Raw genomic sequence first — 13,845 nt, 5'->3', positions numbered from 1 at the left:
GCCTATGGGACAGATGGTGTGGATGGCGGTCTAGCCCAGGATGGACGATGTAGATGGGGACCTGTGGGACAGACAGTGTGGACTGGGGCCCAGCCTGTCAGATGGATGGTGTGGATGGGGACCCATCGGGCAGACGGTGTAGACAGGGGCCTGGCCTGTTGGACGGACGCTGTGGACGGACACTGTGGATGGGGGCCCGTGGGGCAGATGGTGTAGACAGGGGGTTGTAGGACAGACCGCGTAGACGTGCCTCATGGGACAGACTGTAGACAGGGCTGGCAATAGGGCATTGCCCCCCTCACCTGTGTGCCTGTGTGTCCCCAGCCAACAACATCTGCTTCTACGGGGAGTGCTCCTACTACTGCTCCACAGAACACGCCCTGTGCGGGAAGCCGGACCAGATTGAGGGCTCACTGGCGGCCTTCCTGCCTGACCTGTCCCTGGCCAAGAGGAAGACGTGGCGGAACCCCTGGAGGCGCTCGTACCACAAGCGGAAGAAAGCAGAGTGAGTGTCAGGCAGGCCCTGCCATGCGGGGCCGCATCCTTCTGCTGGCATCGCAGGGGTCTCAGAGGCTTCTGCCCACTGTGCTCAGACGGGCCTCGGGCCTGCTGCCAGCCTCAGGCTGGAGGGAGTATCAGGAAAGGGGGGCACACGCAACTCTGCCTGCCCCCAGTGGGCGACACCGCCCCTCATGCATAGAAGGCAGGAAGGGCGGCCTCATTCTGGGAACCAGACACATCCCCCACGTGGTGCCGCCGGCCCAGTGCAGGCTGGAAACACAGCCTCTCAGGACTGGAACTCTGCATTCGCTCCGTGCCTTTCTTGTCCCTGAAGACATGGCTGTGAAGGGGTCTCTGGGGTGCGGTGTCCAGGTCCTAACCCTCCAGAACCCTGGCATCTGGAGCGAACAGCAGCCTCCAGACATGGCTTGATCACCTCCCAACCCCCTGCTCGTGTTAATGCAGCCTCAGCTGGCAGCTCCGCTCTGTGGTGATCTTAATGCAGCCTCATGGTGGTGATCTTAATGCAGCCTCAGCTGGTGATCAGCCTCTGTGGTGGTCTTAATGCAGCCTCAGCTGGCAACTCTGCTCCTGTTAATGCAGCCTCTGCTGGCAGCTCTGCTCTGAGCTGCCAGCAGAGGCTGCATTAACAGGAGCAGGGGGTTGGGAGGTGATCACCTCTCTCCACCCCAAGTCCTCACTGCAATAATCCCGCTGTGCTGAGCTGGTCTGGGCCTCCCTCTCCACCCAGAGAAGGAAACTGACCTTCTCACATGGGCTCCCCCACAGGTGGGAAGTGGACCCCGACTACTGTGAGGAGGTGAAGCAGACGCCCCCCTATGACAGCAGCCACCGTGTTCTGGACATCATGGACATGACCATTTTTGACTTCCTCATGGGTAAGTCAGCAGCCCGGGCTTCCACCAGGAGCGTCCACCCTGTGTGTGACCCAGCAGGGGTCAAGCCCCTGCTTTGCTCTGTCCCTTGGGCTCCAGGCTCAGAGGTAGAGAGTCGGCTCCTGAGTTTTCAGCTTGCTTCTCTCCACAGGAAACATGGACCGCCATCACTATGAGACTTTTGAGAAGTTTGGGAACGAGACGTTTATTATCCACTTGGACAATGGAAGAGGGTGAGCCGCGTTCTTACTCCTCCAGACCCAGGAGGACCAGGCTCTGAGTGGGGGATGGTGGCCGTCCCCCACAGATGCTGTGTGTGTGATGCAGGGTGCTGGCCCTGGGTCTCCAGCTCCTGATGGCAGGAAGCATTGGTAGTGTTACTCCTCCTGGTCCCCAGGGTCACCCCTGTGTGCTGAGTCCTGCGATGTTCTCATGTTGCCCAGGAGAAACTGAGGCCCAGAGAGGCTGCTTGCCCAGAAAGGCCGTGAGGAGCACTTTGCCCATCACATAGTCACATGGGATTGGCTAACTGGGACATGTGGCCATCCCTACCCCACAAAGAGGGCCTGTGGCCACTGCATGCTGGGCCCTGGGCTGTCCTGGGCCACCGAGGAGAGCCGTCTGCTGGGTAGATGTGGGTACAGGGACCTGCCTTTCCCAAATGATTACTAGTGCTGGTGCTAGGACAAGTTGGCACCTGGCACCTGGACAGTTGGGTGTGGGGGCTGCGGACACCCAACTGCCAAGGACAGTACCGTGGCCAGACCCTGGGGGCACCTTCTCTGCTTAGCCTGTCTCAGACCCCAGTACAGCAGCCAGAACACTAGGGTACTTTCAGGGACATGCCTCATCCCAGGGCCTGTGTCTGGTGCTGGCACAGCAAAGACAAGACCACACAGCCCAGGTGCTAGGGACACAGTGCCAGAGTGCTGGTGACAGCCGGGGGTGCTGGGGATCTAGTGTTGGTGTGCAAGGGAGAGCCAGCCGGAGTGCTGGAGACACTCAGCTGGGGATGCTGGGGCACAGTGCCGGGGTGATGGGGATAGTCAGCCAGGGGTACTGGGAACTCAGTGCTGGGATGCTGGGGACATTCAGCCAGGGGTACTGGGGCACAGTTCTGGGGTGCTGGGGATGCTGGAACACAGTGCTGGGGTGATGAGGAGAGTCAGCCAGGGGCACTGTGGACATGGTGCTGGGATGTTGGGGACACTAAGCCAGAGGTGCTTGGGACAATCAGCCAGAGGTGTTGGGGATACAGTGCTGGGGTGCTGGGGACACTCAGCCAGGGATCCTGGGGCACAGTGCCGGGGTGATGGGCACAGTCAACTAGGGGTACTGGGGACACAGTGCTAGGGACAGTCAGTTGTGGGAGCTGGGAACACATTGCTGGTGATAGCTGGAGGTGCTGGGGACAGTCAGCAGGGGGCACTAGGGATATAGTTCTTGGGTACTAGGGACACTCAGTAGGGGTGCTAGGGGCAGTCATCCAGGGGTGCTGGGGCCACTCAGCCAGAGGTCTGGGGACAGTCAATCCAAAGTGCTGGGGCACAGTGCCAGGGGCACTGGGGACACAGTGCTGGGGACACTCCACTGGGCATACTGGGGGCACTCACCCAGGGGTGCTGGGGACAGTCAGCTATGGGAGCTGGGAACACCGTACTGGTGCCAGTCAGCCAGGGGCTGCTGGGGCACAGTGCCAGGTGGACACTCAGCCGGTGGTGCTGGGGACAGTGTTGGGTTGTTGGGGACACTCAGCCAGGTGTGCTAGGGAGAATCAGTTGGGGGTGCTAGGGACACAGTGCCAGGATGCTGGGGCAAGTGCCAGAAGTACTGGGGATAGTCAGCCGGGGACCCTAGGACACAGTGCTGGGTGCTGAGGTCAGCCAGTGGCACTGGGGACACAGTGCTGGGATTCTGGGGACTCAGCTGGGGTGCTGGAGACACAGGGCTGGGTGCTGGGGACAGACAGCCAGGGGCACTGAGGACATATTGCTAGGGTGCTGGGGACACTCAGCCAGGGGTGCTGGAGAGACCGTGTCAGGGTGATGGGGACAGTCATCTGTGGGTTCTGGGAACACAGTGCTGGGGACACTCAGCCAGACGTGCTGGGTTACAGTGCCAGGGTGCTGGGGCACAGTGCCGGTTGTACTGGGGATACTCAGCTGGGGGTGCTGGGCATAGTATTGGGGGTGTTGGGACACTTAGCCACAGTGCTGGCTAAGTTCCTGCGAGGAGCACTCAGCCAGGTGCTAGGTTATAGTGCCAGGTTATAGTTGGGGTCACTCAGCTGGGGGCACTAGGGACACAGTGCTGGGTGTGTTGGGACCCTAACCCAGGGGTGCTTGGCACAGTCAGGTGTCCTAGGGACACCCAGCTGGGGTGCTGGGGTCATAGTGCTAGGGACACTCCACTGGGGGGTGTGGGGACACTCAGCTGGGGTGCTAGGTTACAGTGCCGGGGGTGCTGGGACACTTAGTCCCACACCGGGGACACAATGCTGTGATGTTGGGGACACTCAGCCGGGGGTGTTGGTGACAGCTGGCTGTGCTGGGGACACAGTGCTGGGGTGCTAGGGACAGTGAGCTGAGGGTGATGGGCACAAGACTGGGTGCTGGGGACACTCAGCCAGGGGATATGGGGCACAATGCCAGGATGGTGGGGGAAAAGTGCCAGCATGCTGGGGACACTCAGGAATGCTGGGGCACAGTGCTGAGGTGCTGGAGTCAGCCAGGGGTGCTGGGGACACAGTGCTAGGGACACTCCACAAGGGGGCGCTTGGGACAATCAGCCATGGGCATTGGGGACACAACGCCAGGGTGCTGGGGAGTCAGCTGGGGGTGTGGGGGACACTCAGCCAGGAAAGCTGGGGCACGGTGCCAGGGCTGCTGGGGAGAGTCAGCTGTGGGCGCTGGGAACACAGTGCTGGTGACGGTCAGCTGAGGGCACTGGGGACCTAGTACTTGGTACTGGGGACAGTCAGCTGGAGGCACTGGCGTCAAAGTGCTGGTGGGCTGGGAACAGTCAGCCCAGGATGCTGGGCATATAGTTCTGGGGTACTGGGGACACTCAGCCAGGGGTGCTAGGAACAGTCAGTTGTGGGTACTGGGGCCATCAGCCAGGGGCACTGAGGACACGGTGCTGGGGTGATACAGGCAGTCAGCCAGGGGTGCAGGGGACACAGGACACAGTGCTAGGGTGGTGGAGATAGCCGGGGCGCTGGGGATACAGTGCTGGGATCCTGGGAATACTCAGCTGGGGGCGCTGGGGAGTCAGCCAGGGGTGCTGGGGATCTAGTGCTGGGTTCTGGGGACAGTCAGCTGGGGACACTGGGGTCAAAGTGCTGGGGACAGTCAGCCAAGAGTACTGGGCATATAGTTCTGGGGTACTGGGGACACTTAGCTGGGGTGCTAGAGACAGTCAGCTGGGGGTGCTGGGGCCACTCAGCCCGGGGCACTGGGGACAGTCGGGCAGGGGCACTGAGGACACGTGCTGGGGTGATGCAGTCAGCTGTGGGTGAGGACACTCAGCTGTGGGTGCTGGGGTCATGGGCGGGGTGGTAGAGACAGCTGGGGGTGCTGGGGATGCAGTGCTGGGATCCTGGGGACACTCAGCCAGGGTCACTGGGAAAAGTCAGCCAGGGAAGCTGGGGACACTCAGCCAGGGATAGTAGGGACAGTCAGCCAGGGGTGCGGGACACAGTGCCGGAGTGGTGGAGACAGTCAGGGGCATTGGGGAGAGTCAGCCAGAGGTGCTGGGGTCGGCCAGCTGGGGGCGCTGGGGACACAGTGCTGGGATGTTGGGGGCACTAGGCCGGGGGTGCTGGGGACACTCAGCCGGGGGTGCTAGGGACACAGTGCTGGGGATACTCCGCCGGATGGTGATGGGGGCACTCAGCCAGGAGTGCTGGGGCACAGTGTTGGGGGTGCTGGGGCACAGTGCCAGGGGTACTGGGACACTAAGTCCGGGTGCTGGGGTATACAGTGCAGGGGCTGTTTGAGACAGCTGTGGGAGCTGGGAACACAGTGCTGGTGACAGCCAACGGGTGCTGGGGACACTCAGCCAGGGGTGCTAGTTACAGTGCCGGGGTGGGGGACAGGCAACCGAGGGTGCTGGGACACTCAGCCAGGGTGATGGGGAAAGTCAGCTGGGGGTGCTAGGGACACAGTGCTGGGGTGCTGGTGATAGGCAACGGTGTTGGGGACACTCAGCAGGGATGCTAGAGATAGTCAGCAGGGGGTGCTGTTGATAGGCAACTGTGATGGGGACACTCAGCCGATGTTGCTGGGGACACAGTGCTGGGGTGGTGGAGACAGCCAGAGGTGCTGGGGACACAGTGCTGGGGACACTCACCTGGGGGTGCTAGGGACACAGTGCTGAGGACAGTCCACTGGGGGTGCTGGGGACACTCAGCCAGGGGGCTGGGGCACAGTCCTGGGTAATGGGGACAGTTAGCTGGGGCGTTGTGGACACAAAGCCGGGACTTGGGGGACAGCAGTGTCTTGGGGACACACTGCCCCATCTCCATGGCTGTGGCTCTCCAGTAGGGCACACAGGGCGCTGCCCGCTGCAGGGCTGGGGTCCCCCATGGAGTGCCCTGTTGCAGGCTCTGCACACAGGTGTCCTGTGTGTCGTGTCCCCAACAATTCTGTGCTTCCTCGGCAGGTTTGGGAAGTATTCCCATGATGAACTGTCCATTCTGGTGCCTTTACAGCAGTGCTGCAGGTATGGCGCCCCACTCTGCGTCCCCCCGCCCCCCGGGGAGCCCTCAGTCCAGCCACAGATTGGGCAGAGGCCCCCAGCCTCACTCCCACAGCCTGGCAGCATGCAGCCCAGCACCCGGAGCCCGAGTTGTGGCATCCCCAGCCCCTCCCGGCGCATGTCTCAGGCCAGCCGTGATGGCCCCCATCACAGATGAAGACACTAGGGCTCAGACTGGCGTCCTGCCCCCCCAGCACTCTGTGCCCCTCGCTGCCACCCTCTTTGGGGCTCCCCCCTCATACCTCTTCCCTTTACGGGTGGGGAACCAAGCCATGGGGCAGAACCAGGAGCTCCCTGCCCGGGGAAGGTGTGTGGGGCTGAGCTGGGCTCAGTCTCCCGGATGCATGGGCCATCCTCCCCACCCTGCGTCTGCCTGGAGTGTCGGGTCCCTGCGGGCACTGCCAGGCCTCCCGTGGCCACCTGCTCTGCCAGGCAGGACCCTTACTGCAGCGCCTCCGGGAGGCAGGGGCCCGCCTGGGACTGCCCCTGGCTTGGTGCCGGTGTCCCCTGTGCCCAGGCCCCAGAGGCTGGGGCCTGACCTGTCTCTCCCTGGCAGGGTCCGGAAGTCCACCTACCTTCGGCTGCAGCTCCTGGCCAAGGAGGAGTACCGGCTGAGCCTGCTGATGGCAGAGTCCCTGCGCAAGGACCGCGTGGCCCCCGTCCTGTACCGGCCGCACCTGGAGGCGCTGGACTGGCGGCTGCGCATCGTGCTGCGGGCCATTGGGGACTGCGTGGAGAAGGACGGGCCGCACAGCGTGCTGGAAGACGACCTGGATGCCGAGCACAGAGTGCCCCCCGGCAGGTAGTGACCGAGAGCCGCCGGCCTGCCGTGGAGGAGGGACACGTGTGTCCACGCTGTGATTCGGAGACTGCGGGAACAGATGGACCGCTCCGTGGGTCAGGCACCGCAGGCCCAACAGGACTCACGGTGTCCGCTTTGAGACCGGAGAAGGCTGGGGAGGGGGCACTCTGTGCTCATGGACAAGGCGGCCTGGCGGCGGGGGCCACCCACCCTTTTATATGGGAAGGAAGCCTTTACTGACTATTTTGTATTTATACTTGGTGTCTATGTATATAAATAGAGCGACACCTTGCAGACCCCAGACCACCCACCAAATGCACACGTGGGGGCCGCGCCCCCTGGGGCCGGCCTCTCCTGCCAGGTGTGCTCCCACTCTGGACCTAACTTGAAACAGACTCCCACCTGTCCTCCTTCCTGGGAGGCCCGCGGCCAGACGGCTCACGGTCTCGGCCCGGTGCACGGCGGGGCTCCCGACGGCGCCATAGGCTGGTCGGCGGGCAGACTCCCAGTTTCAGAGTGACGTCAGTGACCACGTCTTCCGTTTCTCAGAGCCACCCGGCAGTGCCTGGGACCTCCCTTGGCGGCCCAGGGTGCTGCTCGTCTCCTGACTTCGCTTTGATCATTGGTGCAAAGACATCACACGGGCTCCTTCAAGGGCCTCGGAAACAGGCTGAATTTTGCAACATTTTTGTGGAATAGTTTGCAATGTGGTAAAAGTGCAATAAAAATAGAGCAAATGTATGCTGGGGTCTGGGCCCCTCACGCCCTGAGCTCAGCAGCCACCCGGCCTCCCTCCACATAGGTCAGGCCTGGAAGAGGGCAGAGCCAGGCTCAGCTTCCAAGGTCCAAGGGGCTGTGGCTGGGAGGCAGGAGGTGGGGGAAGCCCCCTGTCCCACTCCTGGTGTGGCTGACCAAGCTGGGCAGGGGGTCCCTGAAGACATGGGCCAGTCCCAGAGGGCAGCATCACATCTACACAGCCCAGGTGTGCCCACTGGAGCCAGGAGAAGTCCGGCCCTGTAGGCCGCAGGGCCTGAATCTTGCTGGGAGGCCTGCCTGGGGGCTCCCCAAGATTGTTGCCTGCAGGGGCTCAGTGTGGGCACGGGGCACCGCGACAGGCCAGCCCCAGGGGTTCCAGGGGGAGGACACTGATGAGCACTGACATAAACCCCAGAGAGTCCCAGGGAGCAGAGAGTCCTGCGTATCAGAGCCCTGGCCACCTCCAGGGCTCCCAGCCCCTCTGGTGCCCCAGGACCACTGGTTTCTGTGCACCTGGCTCCACGCAAAGCTGCCACCACAAATTATTCCAGGTCTCTAAGGCAAAACAGCAAGGTTCATCTTGTTTTCCTCATTTCACAGGTGGGGACACGGAGGCTCAGGGAGGGGCTGACATACAGCACAAAAGTCAGTTTAGGTTTCCAGAATGGCCAAGCCGTTGCCTGCCAGGCGGAGGGGGTACGGCCCACAGCAGAACCACAAAGGGACCTCAGGCTACCAAGGAAGTAAATGGGGGGATGATAAAGTGAACCCCAAAGGCAGCCCCCATCAGTAACCCACCTGGCACTCACTTCCCACCCAGCACTCCTCTGGTAACACCACTGGCTCAGGCATCCCTGCCCTTTCCTGCGTGTGGCTGTACCTGCGTACCTATGGCCTCACCCCCCCCCCAGCCTCCTGCTGGGCCCCTGTCCCTGCTGCACGGGGAACAGGTAAGTACCTGGAGGAGGACCTGACGAGGTCCCACGATCAGAAGCAGCCAGTTCTGCTGCCGGGAGAGCGTACCCCCCAGCCTCCTCCCAGGCCGCCCCAAGAGAACAGAGGGACTCTGAAGCCAGGACTGCTGTCCTTACCCCCAGGTCCCCGGTCAATGTGCCACGGGTTTTTTAAAGTTAAAAAAATTTCAACATAGCATATTTGTACTGCTACCTCTACAGAATACCGGTAGCTCACATATTCTGAGGCTGCATCACGTCTGAAGTCTTGCAATATATAAATCTTTTTTATGAGGTATAAACCCTCCACACAGCAGTCCAAAGAAAAGTGATTTCAAACAACCATTAGCTACTGATTCTTAAACACCAGAGAACAAACACAGGAAAGAAATTCAGCACTGAAATCTTCTACATCAAGCTGCAAAAAACAATCTCTAGAGGTGGATTTAAATTTTTAACCAAAAACCCTGGAACAATCTCTTCAATCAGAAAGGTATGGCACAGATGCAGCCATGCCTTCGAGATTGTAGGACACACACAAAGGCATACACTTTATTATTAATTTCAAGTTTACCAAGTCAGTTCAAATCACCAACCTAGGTTCTTAGCACCTTGACACCTTCAACTCCCATCTGATAGGATATCTGGTTAGTGGAAATCTTTTGGGAGCCCGATTTGTCTCTTAACTCCACATAGAGCATGCAAAGCTATCCCCTTTCCACCTGGTGACCTACTGATGGCACCCAGCAAGACTTCACATGCAATGGATGCTGCCAGAAAAAGAAAGGCAGAGAGTAAAGGTGGAGAAGCTTTCCTTCCCATTTCAAAGTAACAAGCAACAGTAAAGGAGCCATGTGAAAACTGTAACATCCTTACATTACCTGAAACTTATAAAAGAAAGAAAATCTGCTCCTTTTGCACCCTGAAATTACAGGTAACAAGACAAAGGACAGAAAACATAAGAAAAGTGTATAAAGGCACTAAATGAAAGGAACACCAACGTTCAAATTATAACTCTGGAAACAATGTCCAGAAGATTATACTTTCTTAACATTCTAACACAGTTAACAAACAGAAGAATTTCAAACAGCTAACAAACATACGAAAAGAAGTTTATACTTCTGGATAAGGAAAATGTACAGTAAAAGATTCGAACACCATTTACGACCCTCCCATTTTCCACTCTCTTTTCTAGACCTGAAACCTGATAACCCCAAACTGTTGGTATCCTACAAGAAAATTGGAACTCTGTTTATGCATGCTAGATCCAGTATCAACATGGTTATATATCACACAAAGCTAAGTCAAACAACAACAACAACAAAAACAAAAAACCCAAGGTGCAAAAAGATACGTAAAGTACACCATTTAGACAGATTTTCCAACTAGAAAAAAGGTTTATACAGATGATGAATTCATACAAATATGTACCAAAAAATACAGAAATATGCAAAAGAATGATATAGATCTCCTTCAGTAACGGTGGTTCGGAAAGGCACTGAGGGAGAAAAAGAAGACATGCTCACTGTTTCAATTCCTGCAAATTGTTCAGTGTTTGAATATTTTAATCAAAACTATCCAAATCAGGGACGCCTGGGTGGCTCAGTTGGTTAAGCAGCTGCCTTTGGCTCAGGTCATGATCCCAGTGTCCTGGGATCGAGTCCCACATCAGTCGCCTTGCTCGGTGGGGAGCGTGCTTCTCCCTCTGCCTCTGCTGCCACTCTGCCTGCCTGTGCTCGCTCTCTCTCTCTCTCTCTCTGGCAAATAAATAAATAAAATCTTAATTAAAAAAAACTATCCAAATCAAATTCACAAAAAGAGTTAACATTTCTTAAATTTAGGGAATGAGTATTACTTCCGTCTTTTTCTATTAGTTTAAAAGATTGTCTTTCCAAAGGTTTCAAAAACGGAAAACTACATTAAGTCAAAGGAAAAAAGAAGATGCAAATTCTACCAAGAATCAAGAAAACGACATCATTACAAGTCTTATAGATATTAAAAGGACAATGGAAACTTACAATTTGTGTATGTGACAGCTTAAATGAGATGTCTCAAAGAATTTCTCCAATTATCAAAGGTTACATAAGAATAGGTGAAGTACAAGACCTATATATATTTAAAATAACTGATTTGTACTTAAATACTTCAACAACTAAAACAACAAAACCAAAAGAATACCCCCACCAAGACAACTTCATTGGTGAATTTCCACCAAAAATTTAAGAAAGAATTCTTCACCAATTCTTCCTTCCAAAAAGAACACCCTTTTCAACTCAGTGTTATGAAGTCAGCATTATCAGAACACCAAAAATAAAGACAACACAAGAGAACGATCCAGCTCTCTCAAGAATATGGAACCAAAACTCCTTAAGAAATTATAAAATTGAATCCAGCAATACATAAAAAGGGTAAAACGTAATAAAGTATTGAGTTTATACCAGGAGTGCAAAGTTCTTTCATACCTGAAACATGAAAATGCTAAAATAAATACAATATTATTGACATATTACAAACAACTGGAAATAAAACATAAAGTACAACTTAATAGCATAAAAACACATTAACTATTCAGGGATAAATGTAAAAAGATATGTAGGAGGTCTGTACGCTACAATATACGAAACACCGATGAGAGAAATCAGAGACTTAACTGAGTAAGAGCTATACTATGCTTGTAGGTGAGAAAACTTACTAATGTTAAAATCAATTTTCCTCAAAATGACCTGTAGTTATGATACACAACACAGCAGTCGCTAGTTACATGGCTATTTATATTTGCACTTAATTAAAATCACATAAAATTTAGAATTCGTTTCCTCAATTTCACTAATCACTTTTCAAGTGCTCAAGTCACATGTTGTCCATCACTGCCATACTGGACAGTGTAGATGGGAAACATCCCCCTCATTACAAGAAGTTCTTATTGCTACTGGACAGTGCTAGCTACAGAGTCAATGCAATCCAGTCACAATCTCACCAAATTTCACAGAAATGAGGATGAAAAAAGAGGACCTCATAGACTCTAAATGAGTAAGAAAGTAATTTTTTAAAATTCTGAAAAAGTAGTACCCAGCTGAGGGACTGATGTTACTGGATTTCATGATTTATGATGACTACTAATAGTAATTAAAGATGGTGTGGTATTGGCAAAAACACGAAGTTCAGATACATATACACGCATACATAGGATCATTTGCTTTTGAACAAAGATACCAATTTAACTCATTAGAGAAAAGAGAGTCTTCAATAACTGGTACAGAAAAAGGTGGGATGTCCATACATAAAAATTAAGAACCTCAATCCATATTCTTATCCATATATAAGAATGGATTAAATACCTAATTGTAAAACTAAAGTTATTATAAAACTTCTGAGAAAAAATAAAGGAAAATCTTTAGGACCATGTCTATGCAAAGATTCCTTGGATAAAACATAAAAAGCAGGGGCACCTGGGTGGCTCAGTGGGCTAAAGCCTCTGCCCTCAGCTCAGGTTCTCATCCGAGGGTCCTGGGATGGAGCCCCACATTGGGCTCTCTGCTTAGCAGGGAGCCTGCTTCCCCACACCCCCCCTCTCTCTGCCTGCCTCCCAGCCTGCTTGTGATCCCTGTCAAATAAGCAAAATCTTCAAAAAAACAAAACATAAAAAGCATAACCTGCAAAAGAAAAAAATACATATATTGAGTTTCAAAAAATTAAAAATCTCCATTTTCTGAAAGAGGGCATTTCCCCAGGTTTGAGAAATAATTGACACATACCACTATAAAAGTTTAAGGTGAACAGCATGAAGATTTGATTTACATATGTCATAAAATGATTACCACAAGTTTGGAACAGCCATCATCTTCTCTAAATACAATAAAAAGGAAAAAAGTTCTCCTTGGGTAAGAACTCTCAGAATGTACTCCTTTAACAACTTTCCTATACATAATACAACAGACTCATGGTCATGATGCTGTACATTTCATCCTTAGTACTTATTTCTAACTTGGCATTTGTGCCTTTTGACCACCTTCCTCAAATTCCCTCTCCCACTGAAAGACACCACGAAGGAAATGAAAGCCAATGACTAGGAGAGAAAATATGCAAAATATGTATCTAATAAACTGTTATTTGGAATATATGAAAACCTGTATGAAAGCTGAGTAATAAATGCAATGGGAAAAAAATATATCTGAAGGCATTTCCCCAGAGATAGATGGGTGACTAGCATAAAAACACATGAAAGGATGGGGTGCCTGGGTGGCTCAGTGCATTAAAGCCTCTGCCTTCGGCTCAGGTCATGATCCTAGGGTTCTGGGATTGAGCCCCACCTAGGGATCTCCAATCAGTGGGGAGACTGTTTCCCCCTCTCTGTCTCTGCCTGCATCTCTGGCTACTTGTGATCTCTGTTAAATAAATTAAATCTTAAAAAAAACACGCATTAAAAGACACTTATCATTAGTCATTAAGGCAATGCAAATTAAGACTACAAAGATAGACCATTAAATCTATTATATTGGTATTACAAAAGGACAAAGAACCAGATATGTCAAATACTGAGGATGCACAAACAAATTCTACACTGTTGATGATGAAAAACAAAATGGTTCTCTTGGGGATGATGCAAATATTATTACTGCTTGTAATTACAGGGTTAATAAGTTCATGAACATTCACACACCTGTACACCAAGAAGGATTAGTCTGACTATTCTGTATATGTACATCTAACCTTTAAAAAAACATCCTTTTCTTAAGTATTTTCTTTAAAATATTTTAACATTTCAGTTTTCCAAACTCCATTCAAACTTCTCTAACAAATACTCTCATCATGTACTTCTAAATGTACTTCTGAAAGCCTCATATAACCATACTGATCAAACTTCAACTCCAAGACAACCAGATGTTCCATATAACGAGACAATCCAGTATTTCTAATGCATGTTTTGTAGAGCTAATCTCATAAACTTCAAAAAGGATAAAAGCATGTAAAGCATTCTGCCTCTGCCAAAGTACTACAGGACCTCCACAATCATCTATGAAGAAAATCATCCAAGAAGAATCATCAAAGGAAAGGAGTCAAATCAAGAGAAAGCTAATTCACACCCTGAATCCCCTTGTATCAAATTTCCCAGTTGTGCAAACCAAATCACAGGGCTTCCTATGACAACACCCAAGTATTAGAAGTCTAAGATAGTTCA

The 13,845-nt window shown here is 52.8% G+C and overlaps 1 protein-coding gene across 1 annotated transcript; it reads left to right on the top strand.

Moving 5' to 3' along the window:
• Positions 1-269: 269 nt before the first annotated feature.
• On the top strand, positions 270-7,698 carry LOC309858395 (extracellular serine/threonine protein kinase FAM20C-like; the record flags this gene model as incomplete). Its single annotated transcript, XM_082751099.1, has 5 exons — positions 270-505; positions 1,291-1,400; positions 1,549-1,630; positions 6,060-6,119; positions 6,712-7,698. Coding segments are annotated over 5 exons (738 nt in total), but the record flags the coding sequence as incomplete, so codon positions are not given.
• Positions 7,699-13,845: the final 6,147 nt, after the last annotated feature.

This window comes from Mustela nivalis (genome assembly GCF_964662115.1).
Source record: "Mustela nivalis genome assembly, contig: HAP1_SCAFFOLD_2308, whole genome shotgun sequence".
NCBI lineage: Eukaryota > Metazoa > Chordata > Mammalia > Carnivora > Mustelidae > Mustela > Mustela nivalis.
This window is presented reverse-complemented; position numbering and strand designations above follow the sequence as displayed.